Source organism: Thermobia domestica, chromosome 4, assembly GCF_964235325.1.
Source record: "Thermobia domestica chromosome 4, izTheDome1.hap1.1, whole genome shotgun sequence".
NCBI lineage: Eukaryota > Metazoa > Arthropoda > Insecta > Zygentoma > Lepismatidae > Thermobia > Thermobia domestica.
In genome coordinates this window covers 219,748,420-219,762,500 of record NC_137457.1, presented here as the reverse complement: position 1 = coordinate 219,762,500, position 14,081 = coordinate 219,748,420, and the positions used below count along the sequence as shown (strand labels likewise).

The window sequence follows — 14,081 nt, the reverse complement described above, 5'->3', positions numbered from 1 at the left end:
TCGGCCCTTGATACTGTGTAGTGAGAAAAGTTCCATGTCCAAACAACTTTCGAAATCGAATGCCCCCTTTCTCTAGCTCCAACTATCAGATTAGGAGGAAAATTTTCTCAAGATATGCTGAGCCAAGAAACATTAAGCGTTATTTCGGAAAGGTTGTTGCCGCAAAACATTGATAAGACGCCAGTGCAATGCCGAGATAAGATAAAAAGGTTGAAGCAAGAATGAAAAAGAGTGAAGAACCTCAAGGAAAATCCAGAAACAATAAACATTTTATATGAAGATGATTTGCACTTTGGGGGATTTTTCTGCTTTCTGATATAATTTTTCTTGAAGCTTAAAAGTCAGTGCAAAAGGTATTATTTATATCTGTGCTGAGTCGTCCTGGAGCACGGTGACCCGACCCGAATTATGCCGTTCATTGTGAAACCACCTTATCAGTCTCTGCTATCATGTGCATCTGCAAAGTGGAATAATATCTGTCCACGAGATCTTGTTAACTTCCATTTTGAATCATTGTCTTATGTTTCGACCATCGAATATTTATTTAAGGGCGACATTAGGTTTCGAGTGATCGATCGAGCAAAGTGTAAGTCCCGTCAATGTGTCTTCTGAGCTGAAAAGTTGTATGCAATTCAAATGGTTTTCATCAATCTTGCCTAGTGTTGCACACGAGACGAGACAAGATGAGAAAGTTTCCTCAACTCGTCTCGTAAATTTTGAAGAAGTTTTCTCTCGCCTCGATTTCTGAAAACATTTTCTCTTCTCGTTTAGTAAATTTATATTTAAAATTTATGTCCTAATTTTTACTTAATTTCATCTAGAAGTTACCAGAACTCTTCTGCATCACAAGAAGTCCACGAATGGTGTGGCAACAACATCTAATATACAGAGACCGACAGAAGCATTCGAATAATACAATACTTTAAATTGCATTATGATACTGATGAACTTCAAATTCAGCTACCATTGTATGCGGGTCAGGGATCACCTGCGGGGGATGGGGTTACCGAAACATGTAAAAATAATCCAAAATGACCGATATTAGTGTCAAATTAATAGTTTTCGCGGTCACTGAGATCAATGGTGAAACTCTGATTGCATTAACTTTCAAACTCACCCCATTCGGCTGCGAACCGGGGCTCAGCGGAGAGGATACCAAGGCATGTAAAAATAATTCAAAATGACCGATATTAGTGAGATGAATGGTGATACACCCACAGGTGTTAACTTCCAAATATCAACTGAGGGCCAGAGGCGCTTTTTTTAATTCGAACCAGGGGGAGGGTCTCAGGAGGTGTTTGCCGGGATATGTAAAAGTAGTAGAAAATGACCAATATATTTTCCTTTCGTTGTCCAGTTTGTTTATATAGATAGGCATTTTATCTAACCCATTAGAAGAATGATTACTTCAGTTAGTCTAAACAATATCTATTAGTAGAGTATTTTGTGTAATGATTTACACATCTTTAAACATTGATAAATACTTTTCATTATGTTCGTATAATCACTTTATCAATATATAGCTTTTATACTGTGAGTCATGTAACACTAAAACAGTATGTTTTAAAATTTGCGTGAACTAGTGTTGCCCATGAGACGCGTGAAATTTCCCATCTCGTTTCAAAAGCCAAATGAAAATTGTCATACTACTCGTCTCTCTCGAATTTAAAAACGAATTTCTACTCTCATGGGCAACACAATGTTACCTAAGAAAAGTAGACAGACGCCTCAACTTGTTTGATATGCATTTATGTGTTCCTCAATGTTTTACTTCTTTTAATTTGTATTTGTATGACATAACCAGATTCATTAGTAGTAATTGACAGAAACAATATCTAATCATTGTTTCCATTATTTTCTTTCTTTTTGTGCAGGTTTTTGTCTGCCTGTGGTCGTCAGTTTTTGCCATTATCACCGAGTACCCTACAATTACACCACTTTTCCCAGTTTCCATGGCCATTTATCTCAAAGAGAAGCACAACATGTGAGTAATAGCATCTTCTTTTTTCATTCTTTCCTAGTTTCGTTTAATTAGAGGGAAAGTGCGTCAAAAGAAGGGAAGTTTTACACACACACACACACACACACACACACATATATATATATATATATATATATATATATATATATATATATATATATATATATATATATATATATATATATATATATATATATATATATATTAAAGAACTTAATATTAAAAACGAATTTCGAGAAACGCATCTGCAAGATAAAGAAGTTTCTTTGTGTAGAAGGGAAAAAAATGAAAGTATTAACTATGCTCTGAAAACTTTTAAAATTCAGATGCTTCATATAATGAGAATTTAATGTAAGCTGTTTCACTTGCTTCGTTAACTAAGAAGATTCTTTGAGGAAAAATTATATATACCTAGGTATATATATATATATATAGCGAGAGAGAGAGAAAATGTGTGTGCATGTTGTATAGGAATTAACATCTTATTCGAATAAATACCTGGATTATTGTACTTAATGGTTGTGTAACAGGAAATCAATCAGTATATTTTACTCGTAACTTTATTCTAATTCTAGATATTTCTATGTTTCAAAACCTCATATCCATATTGTATTCTAGATTTATTTTGCTTTAGTCCAGTAGCGGTTTTTGAGGAAAAGTAACATCAGTAAAATTTAAAATTTTATTGCTAAATACTAACAAACTATTAACTAACTGTATGGTTTATGAAACCCGCAGATACAATGTCGCGTTCACAAAAGTTCTCCATATAGTTCTGTCCTTAGCCAACTGGGTCCATTTTCTACTTTGTATTCTTATTCCTATGAGATCCATCTGCGCGTAGGTCTTCCTAATGGACGTTTTCGATTTGATTTCCAGTTAAAACTTTGGAAATGTTGTTACTTTCTTTCATTCTGGCTACATGACTTGCCCACTTGAGCCTCCTAGACTTGATGGCCCTAATAATGTTTGTTAAACGGTTTAAATTATCCAGTTCTTCATTATGAAATTCCCGCCATTCTCCATTCCCGTTCCTCTTTGGTTCGATATTCGTCTCAGGATATTGTTCTCAAATACGTTTAGTCTACATTCTTGCTTCAGAGTAAGCGACTATGTTTCGCAACCATACAGCACAATAGACATCGTTTTATATACTGTATTTTAAGCTTTAGAAATATTGTCAAATACTAAGGCAATAAACCTTATCTAATGTTCTTATCTATGTATCCCGGAATTAAATGTTATGTTAGGTTCTCACTTAAATTCGTATTGGCAAAATTTTAATTTTTGTCAGTGTGGTTCCCGTCAAGAGGCTTCACTGCTTTTAAGTTCTCCATAGGTATGAAGTGTAATATGCATTTTGCTAAACACAATTATTTAATATATAGCTATGTACAGTTTTTTGTTCATGTTCAAGTGTGTAACTTTTTGCTTCAAGATTAGGAACTCATTGATAACTATATTTGTTATAATTCAATAGTCATTATAAAGGGTGCAACAAAGAATATTGGCATATGAATAAGAAATGTAACTGAATTTTACAGAAGATTCAAATAGATACGGTTTTAAAAAATTAATCGATGATTGTAAAAATTTTGAAGGTAATTATACTGTAAATTTAACCAAATAAGTTGATAAAGCGCTTGAGACTTCTAAATGTTAAAAGCTTTGCAAGTACACACTTTTAAGAATGCCCTGTAAACTAAAAGAAATTTTAATGCCCTAGCTTGTACTTTTAATAAACAACATTAATCACAATCTTTTATGGAAAGTCTTTTATCCATATTTGCTGATTAATTTGGTGAATCGTTCCTATGATCTTGGGCCTAAATTTGACTTAGAAAGAAAGTGAAATGTTGGTGAGGTGAGGTGATTTTGAGTTTAACGTCCCGTTCAGTAGCGAGGCTATATGAGACGTGGACCTACTGATTAACGTGGAATCCGAACCACATGAAAGTGAAATGTTGGGCTGCTATCGAGACATGATTTTGTATATATATATATATATATATATATATATATATATATATATATATATATATATATATATATATATATATATATATATATATATATATATATATATGTAAACAAGTATAATTACTAAGATTAAGTGAAAAAGAAGGCAAAACAATCAACTTATATATTCTTGGAGACATTTCGATCAGTAGCATCCTTTCAGGTTTTCCAGCCTGGAAGGACAAGATTTTCCACTGATATAATTACAATTTTTATAAGTATATTAATATTCAATTCATTAAAAAGCGCATGGGTCTCAAATTTAGGAAGCGATTGCCACCTGCCCTACCAAAATGAGACTCTGCTTCCAATAAGTTTGTCTGAAAACACGCCTTTCAGAATTCACCACATATACAAAGATAGTGAGTAGGGATATAATGGTGACAGAAGGTTATTATGTATATTTCGATTCAACCTTGTCACTATACACTTCGAATTAAATTTTAATTGAATCTGAAACGTCAAAATACACATAACACCTTCCTTTAACAACACAATTACTATCACTAGATTTCTTTCCACGGTTATGGTGGATTATGAAGGACACATTTTCACTAAATATGTCAGCAAATCAAGTAGGATAGTTTGACTTAAATTTGCGTGAACTCAGTCACTAGATTTTTTTCTCATTATACATATACGAGGTCTGGCTAAAAATTAGTGGGACTGGTACCAAAAGTACGCTTTATTATCACAAATTTACAAATTAAAGATGATCTTCTTCAATATACTTTGCTCCTCTCTCTCCATACACGTTTGCATAGGAAGTTTCCATTGTTGCACGCAGTTCTGGAAATCTTCAGATGTCGCCGTCTTAAATATTGCTGGCGTTTGCCGTTTCCCCTCTTCTATAATGTGAAAGTGAATTCCCTAGAGAACGGATTTCACTTTCGGAAAAAGAAAAAGTCCACAGTGCCAAGTACGGCGAATAAGGTGGGTGTTCTAACACTGGAATATTCTTAGCTGCTAGAAACTGCTTAACGGTAAAAGCATATGCGAAGGAGCATTGTCATGATGCACAAATTATTCTTTGTTCTTCCACAAGGACATGTGAGCCCTTTCTTTCTAACTGTTTTTGCAGCTTCACCAAAACCTGCTAATAATGCTGCTCGTTCACTATCTGACCTGATGGTACCCATTCAATCAGGAGCAGGCCAGTGATACCAAAGAACACAATAACCATGACCTTCACTTTCGATTTGCTCTTTCGTGCTTTTTTTATTCGCGGTGACGAAAGGATTTTCCAGTACATAAATTGCTTTTTCGTTTTAGGATCATACTGAAGGATCCACGTCTCGTCACTAGTGATGATTTTAGTTATAAGTCCGATTCTGCTTCCAGGGTTCCATTATGTGACTGCTCACGTGCTTCCGGAAGTCCTTCTGCTCCTGTGTGAGGTTTTTTGGTACTATTTTAGCACAAAGCACGATTCCCACCATGTCTATGATCTTTCTGGATAATATCTTAATTTTGCCACATTTTCCTCTGACACGATGATGCGGTCGTTCATCATCATCAACGTTCTCACGTCCTCGTTGAAGTTTTTGTGGCACTCAAACACTTGCCTACGTGACATAGTATTATCAGCATACACATTCTGCAACAGTTTCACACACTCATTTGGAGATTTCCTTAATACAAGGAATTTCGAGTTAATGCGCTGCTCAGTTTTCACAATTGCCATTCTAACGAAAACACGATTGCACTCTCCTCTCTTCAATCGCTGCTCACAGACTAAACCCGACTGAGAGCGCAACTCACGTACATCATTCTCTTCTTAAAAGATTCAAGTTGCCCGTCTCGTTATTTTTTAGCCAGACCTCGCATATATATATATATATATATATATATATATATATAAAGAGGTTAACGAACTCTATTTTTTAGTTACGGTTACTTAGACAATTTGCCAGAGTGATATAAAAATAGTTCACAAGTTGCCTAGAAAACATTGTAGTGGGTTCGAGGAGACTTCCTGAAATTACCTGGAACGATTTCATTTGAACATTATATCAAATGTAATTATGAACAAGACTATTATGTGGTCAGAATATCAAACACAATTTTATCCCCTATGTCCTCGAATTAAATAAAGTATATATCTGGCCATACTGGCCAACCAGACAACAATTTTGTTCTATTTGTAGCAGCTGAGTCTGTTTTAATTAGTCATAATAGTTAAGAAAGAAATTATAGCTTTCTGTAAAGAAAGTGAAATAAATATTGTTTTATGTACAAGAGCATACATCTGTGCTTGTGGGCTAAGAAGATTTGAAATAGCTCCAGAGGCTCTCGAAAACGACAGTAAAGCAAACCGAAATTCTCTGAAGTAAAGGTGAGTCAAAATAAGTATGAAAGAAGGGAAACATCATTAGGAAATAGGAATTCGTTGTCAGCAAGTGAACATTGCAATCGATTCAACATAGCGGGTGTTTAAATGTTATGTGTGGTTGCATAACATTTAAGGAAAGAGACGAGTATGCTAACATGCAATGAATCTCGCAGATTAAGATCATTTATAGATCACGCCAGAGTTGCAAAGATTGTTAGTTATATGTGGTATATACCTGTTATAAGGCGGAGGTATGGCATCTCTACGAAACACAGCTCTTTAGTTGCTTTTCTTACATTTTCATAGCTTTTCGCTCGGAAACTGCGATTTAGAACACATTTTTATATGAACATTTTCTCGCGTTTTGTTGTGAAAAATCACCTCCCAAATTTGTAAGTTCATTAACACCCTGTGAAGTTACTATTTAGAATTATATCTAAGTAGTAACTTCTTTTTCAATTGAGGGAAAGACAAGTTTAGGTCAAAGTACTCAGAAAACTACTGCTCAAAAACGTGTCATGAAAAATTGTGGTTATGCTACACATTAAAAGTAGCAACTATATTACAGAAAAAATTTAGTATGTATTGTACTTTTAAAAATGTATACATGCCAAGTTATTAACTATGGTATTCATAAGTGTATCTTCATTATGCATATTCTTTATTGCAAACTTAAAGACAAATAGTAAAATATTACAAATATGAAAATTGTTCATGGTATTTCACAGTTAATTCAACCGTGGTGCAAGAGTAATTTCATGCTTTTAGAAAATTTTCTCAAAAAAGAATGAATGCATAAAAATATAACAAATGTACTGTATATTTGATCTACTAATTATGAATAGATATGAAATGTACTATAAAAGCCTTATTTTTTATTAATACACGATAATCTTTTCATTACATGAATTAATGTCTACAGGTATCTTCTTTATAAAAAGATTTCTATATTGTTTCAAAATTATTTGACGACTTAAAATATCTGAACTTTATAAAAGTAAGCTAAAGTGTGCATTTAGTTTTCAGGATTTTAGATTCCTTTATTTTTCTTTGTTCTTCCATCACTGAAAGTATCTTAATTTTTTTAAAGAGTTTCCTCGTGGCTATGTGAATAGCGTACACATCTTTGGTTTGGGAAACCCAAGTTCGATTCCCGGTGGGAATTTAAGTGATTCGGATCCCACATTAAGTGTAGGTCCATCTCTCATATAGTATCGCTACTAAACGGAACGCTAAATTTAAATCAATTCATATAATTTTTCATGTCAAATAAAGCGTGCATTTAGTTATTTAATTTGTATTAAATAAAATTTTAATGTTTCGTTTCAGGAACTAGAGTTGTATGACGCTGTGGTTAACGTGCGTTGCTACGAATTAGCTGCGTTGTTTCTTTGTTCAATCTTTGTGCCCAAATGCGGATCCAGTGGACAACCTGTGCCACCATGCCGAACTATCTGTCATGGTGAGTACAACTATTCATTTGATTTTAAATTATCTTTGAACTCCCATTGAGTAATTTAGAAAAATATAACAATGGATAATTTTTAAATAACAAAATATTGCTAAAGTCAAAAATTCTGTTAAGATAATTGCAATTTATTGCCGATTGAAGTAGCAGTATTGATTTTTAGTTTGTGATAACAGTGGTTGTAAAATAGCAGACATAAATTTAACTATTTTGTTTAACGTATCTCGATTATGCCCAGTAAGCGAAAGAAAATTGCTTATTAATGAAAGGAAATGTTCATAAAGGAATTAGTGGAATGAGTACGTGGAAGGAAACGGGAATCGTTGAGAAACTCACGAACACGATGTTGTCCTCGAGAAAATCGAATGGCCTTGAATCGAATAAGCGACTCTTCAATATCAGATATTACTTTAATACAGATCTTTATATTTACTTTCATACATGTTAAACAGATACACCTCAAAGTAAGTTTCAATCTTGTAGGAATATACATTGAACACTCTCTCCAAAAGACATAACGGATTCAATTTATGTATCATTACAATGCTAGTATTCCCTTTTTCTTTTAAGAAGCGGTTATGTTTTTGTCAATCATTATCTTCTTTCATCCAAGTTGTTACGATCTACTCCATCAATAGTCTGAAAGCTGCCGAATGGTCAAGTGCTGATGAGAAAATTCGTAACTATTATAAAAGTAGACTTACGGTTATCTACTAACAGCACTAAATATAGATTATATAAGAAGATAGAAGTAATGTAAATATAAATGTGTTCGGGAACAGAAGATTTGTATCGTATGTTCAATATTGTGAGATCTATTGTAGTGATTATGCAACCGTAGAATAGAAGATATCTCTTTACTTTTCTTTACAAATAGAAAATCTTGAAATATGTATCAATATCGTTCTGCGTCGAAGACCAGTTACGTTGCTTTTCCCAAATAATATTTCGATAGTTTGTCTGGTCCGATAACGACAAATATAGTTATTTAAGTCATAAAATGGTAGAATTCTTGAAGTAACTACTATAGGAAAGTTATCGATATTATATTCAAATTTCAATACAATATAGGCAATAGTGCCTAGATTCTGAGAGACTTCTATGTCATCTTCATCTGCAGTAATTTCAAGCACACCGATACGAGAATTCTTAATCAATTTTGTATGTTCCTTATTCAAGTTTATTATTTCTGTGAGGTTCTATAATTAATTATGTATGGGATTCTGTAACTTAAAATAGTACGACAAACTATCTCCTGCATATATATATATGTATATATATAATCAATAACAACATTTTTAACTGTAATGCTCTTTATTCTCTTAAAGAAACGATGCGCCGATGCGGATTCTTTCTAGAAGTGTTTGGACTAACATTGATGGATGAAGTCACTTGCGACAGACTGCCAGAATCATCTGATATCGAAGAATGCATAGGTCAACAAGAATTTATTGAAGTTGAAAGAAAAGTCAGAGCACCTGGTAAGTACTGCATTTTTTTAATGGATTTACCGCATTAATAGATTAGGAACGCGAATGCCTCCAATACCAAACTGACATTAAAATGGAACAAAATAAATATATTTACAATAATTATATATACTGATCTTGGTGTTTAGACCAATAAATAAGTTTTAAAATAGACACTGCATTGTATGTATTTTTCTCACATTCCTTGATAGTTAATTTGACTCCTTCTTAAGAAAAAATCTTCATGTACCTATCCTTTTTAGGAATACCTAACATTACTATTTCCTCCATACCTCCAGACGTCTTATCCAATCTCATATTGGGGCCGTGGTGGCTCAGTGGTAGAGCGTGCATGAGATTCTTTGTTCGATCCCACCTTGCGTCAAATGAACTTTGTGGTAAACAAACATCGTGCGTGGATTTTCTCGCGGCTCTCCCGTTTCCTCCCACTTTCTTCGTTCCACCATTTCATTTATTTCTCATCATCACCGTCTTCTGTAGCTTAGTTGGCATAACCATGGGACATAAAACTTAAAGATTTCATTTTCCAATTCTCATATTTGAAAAATAGTCTTGGCCCTTAATTTATCTTTCTCAAGTAGTCTTACTTGCTGTACGCACGGACGACTGGTAGACACTATATTGTTAAGTGAGTAAACCCCGTTATAGATGGCTTCATGTCACTGGAATAAGCGTCACGGGTTTTGATTGAAAGTATCTGGGACATACCAACTGAGGTAGTTACTGATCAGCATCAACAAAGATATGTATAACAAAACTATAAAGCATTAAACTTGTAATTTAATTATTTCTAATCTTTATTGGACGTAGGATGTCTCTACGTAAAAAAAAAAAAAAAAAAAAAAATAGAGTTGGTATACGTTGGAAGAGGAAAAGGTCTAATATTGCACTGAAACTCGTTTCACATGCCAAATTTATGAATAACATATACTTGCAGTCATTTCCGTTTGTGTTACTGTGATAGTATTGAGTTTTCTTATACTACCGTATACGTAATACATTTGTTATATCTAACAGAGTACTGTACTTGCAGTACCAGAGACAAAAGAACTCCGTCATTCACGTTTTATTTGTGTTTTGAAATTAATTTTGAAAAATGTAACATGTGTTTGATATTGAGTAGGCAAATATTAAACGACAAATAAATTAAAATAGGTACAGTCAGCCATAAAAGTTTTTCCCCACTTGATGAAATTAATTTCGTAACTAATTTCAGAATGTAAGGGCAATTTGAGTATAGTTTTCATTAAATTATAAAGAATGGGTATATTGAATCATTCTTAACTTTCAGAAAGAAGTTCGTAACCTATTTTTGTCTCAGAGAAACGTGATCTCTATCATCTGTCCTATCTACTAGCAATCCACTTAAAACAATCGAACATATTACGACTTTGCCGTACTGAGCAGTGTCTTTACCTCACTCGAATTGGTAGAATTAGTAAGTATGGATGCTAAACTAATTGACTTAGCGAAGTGGACTTCGATTATTTCGTAATTGGGGTGGAGTTTGCTAGTTGAAAAGGAGTTATAAATTAAAAACATGTGAGCCTATTCATGGATACGGAAAGAAGAAAAACGAATAAGGAATCAGAGAAAAGCTTTTAGAGAATGGACGGCTTACGAGGAATCTGATACGTCATTGGATCGCTTATCCTCCTCGTCATTGGCTGCCTTCGTAGAACATAAAACGAATTTTAATCACTAGGTCAAGCGTCCATAAACAACCAGTGATGTCAACCCGCGGGTAAAATCCCATATTGTATGATTTCTTAACAGTTATTTCTTGAAATGGGATAAAGGGAATTTTTGTCAAAATTTGCAGAATTTATGGGATTTTTATATATCTCTTCCATTGACGCGAACAACATTGTCTATGGGCGAGTGAACAAATGAGTCTTCAATAAACGTGAAAATAATGCTACTTGTAATTGTCAAATTTTGTTACTATAAAATACATGTTAGTGTAACGTTAATTGTATTTTGGTATTATAAAAAAGAAAAATGAAAGAAAGAACAGAATTAATGGAAGAAGGTATACCAAGAAACGTCAACTTCCAAAACGTTCCATACGAAATTACTGAAGAATGAGGTTTACCTAATTTTATTACGTTCAGTGGAAGATTATGGCATAAAAGCGTGATGCAAATACTAAACTCATAACAAAATGTTCTTATATTCATCAGCATTTTCAATTTTCCCTTTCAGTTAGGTCTAAGGAAAGTATGTGTTCGTAAGCAGTTTGATAAACGTAGACAATCGGAATTTTGGGATAATTCACCCATATATTGAAGAAAATGACTGATATACACTAATTTCTTTGTTCATGTATTCAAAATATTGAAAATTTTGATATTAGTATAGCATGGGAAATTCGAGAGCAAAATAGGAATTTCTGCTTCTCGAGATGGAATTTTATAACGTTTCAGGTTGGTATCATTGTAAACAACACGCAGGCTATCTCCATTGCTTCTACGGATGTCAATTCAGTTCAAAGCTATTCTTCCCAATGTTCTAACAGCAATCATCTTCTTTTTTGACTCCTTGAGTGATATCAATAAAAATAAGTAACTACCCCTGAGAAGTCCTGCTCGAGAATCGGAGTAACTACAGCTGGAGTAATCTCCTCCCTCAATTTCGTATCAATAAAACAAGCCACTACTCAGGTCTAGACTGCTCCAGATTTATGAACGTTCACTCGCGTTTCCTCTGCGCGTGGCAGTGAGTCGTATCAATAAAAGACGTGATTACTCATTTCTCTCATCCCTCGCACGGTCATTTCGTTGTTTTTAACCTATGGCGTAGTATCGTAAACGCCATGGAACGGGCAAGTAGCAACGACAGCTTCAATCAAAGTGAATTTGTGGATGTTATAAAAAAGTTTCCAGTGGTAGTTTCAAAGTCACAGTTACCAGAAAGTAAACGAAGGAAAGCCAAAGCTTTGAAAGCAATTACAGTGAAATGCAACGAAAGATCAAATACATCTACGACTGAGACACAAATCCAAAAAAAGAATCTTTAATATTCGAGCGAGAATAAAACAAAAAGAAAAAAATAAAAAAAATAAAAAAGGGAAACAAGAAAGTAACACTGAAACCATGGGAACGAACCTATTGGAGCTGATGGATGTTGATTCGAATCCAGCAATATCAAGATTAACACAAGTGCATATCATGTGTTGTCCAAGATCTTTGTAGATTGTTTGGTTTTAAGAACAAAATCAGACACTTGGCTCCTTTGTTTCCCTTTAAAAAAAAGTCAAGCCAGTCACGTCATAAAGCACGTCCATCTGATTGCGTTTTCCACACCATACCTGTCCCCTTTCGCCTTGACATAAACAAAATACATTCTCATATATACACCCTTCCTATCAACGTTGAGTTGAGTTGATTTTGAGTTTAACGTCCTTTTCAGTAGCGAGGCTATATGAGACTGGACCCACTGATTAACGTGGAATCCGAAGCACATGATCTCCCGCTGAGAATCGAACACGGATCTCCCATGCCAAAGGCATGTAGGCTAACCGCTTAGCCACGAATGAGCTCTTCCTATTAGTGTATTCGTCTCCAAAATACTAGGTTTCTTTATTGCCACGTGTGTATAGTCGAGTGCTCCGATAGCACCCGGAAATGTATATTGTTCTTGCCACTCTGCCTTTGCTGTTTGCATATTACGCACACTTTCGGATTTTCAGATTTCGTAATAATCGCATCCATTACACTTGTAGTAGTCATAGACACAGTACCTTGAGCCACACCAGAATCCCCTGATATTCCGACCTGGAATCCCGGATCACTCACGTAACGCAAGAAAACCCACATCTTTTCCTCATTACGTAGTGCACCACCCCGAATTTCGGTTGATTCTCCTAAAAAAAAAAAATTGTGCTAATCACTCTACATTTTTTTTCCATGAACCTATCATGTTTTTTTTTTAATCTCCATTTGCAACATTTCTATGCAGTGTACAAGTTTTTCTACGTAACAAAGCAATCATATACTCTGCCATATTTCGCACGGAGTCACCTATTTAGCTTGCTCCACAAATTTGGAGAAGTTACTAGCATCACAGAGGAGTCTTTGGTTTTTATTGATATCAAACGTGGAGTAGTTACTCGGCTCGAGAATAGAGGTGTGGTTACTTCAAAAGGGCGAGGCTTCTCCGAGGTCAGCCGAGACGAGTAGTGCTCATTTCTCTTTTTATTGATACCAATGCGAGTAACTACTACAAAATCGGGAATAATGAGTAACTTCTCCGTTTTATTGATATCACCCCTTGTTTCGGTACCTTTACCAAATTGTTATGAGGTGGGCTCTGATAGAGACTGACGTCCTTCACTCTCGCAGTTTAGTGAATGACAACATGAAAGTTTGGATCGCTAATTGTAAATGAAGATACGTCCTTTACGATAGAACAGAACTTCAATCGTCCATCCAAGCAAAGAAAGATGACGATTAAACTTGTGGTGAAACTATCTCAAAACGATGGATGGATGAAGATTCAGTTCCATGACTTTTGCCACCTCAGAATCCATGTATCCAGTCACCTTGGGCAACTTCGTATGCCTACTTTGAATTCACTCTCAATATATGAAAGCGAATGTGGTAACATCTAGAATAATGGTAACATCTAGAAATGCGGGAAGTGGTAACATCTAGAATAATCGAAAACGATTGATATTAGCGTCAATCCATATTTTTCGGGATTGCTAACATGAATAGTGACACTGCAGATGTCGTTTAAATGCAAATTCAGCCTCCATGATTAGCATGAAGCGAAGAAGTAGTGACGGTT

General features: G+C 34.5%; 1 protein-coding gene across 1 annotated transcript in view; it reads left to right on the top strand.

The window, feature by feature from the left end:
* Positions 1 to 14,081, top strand: part of LOC145683870 (atrial natriuretic peptide-converting enzyme-like) — a 211,254-nt gene that overhangs the window by 42,401 nt on the left and 154,772 nt on the right. Inside the window, exons 5-7 of the mRNA XM_081755494.1 lie at positions 1,875 to 1,984; positions 7,662 to 7,794; positions 9,129 to 9,281. Of these exons, the coding sequence (XP_081611620.1) occupies positions 1,875 to 1,984; positions 7,662 to 7,794; positions 9,129 to 9,281 (396 nt within the window). The remainder of the gene's footprint in view (positions 1 to 1,874; positions 1,985 to 7,661; positions 7,795 to 9,128; positions 9,282 to 14,081) is intronic.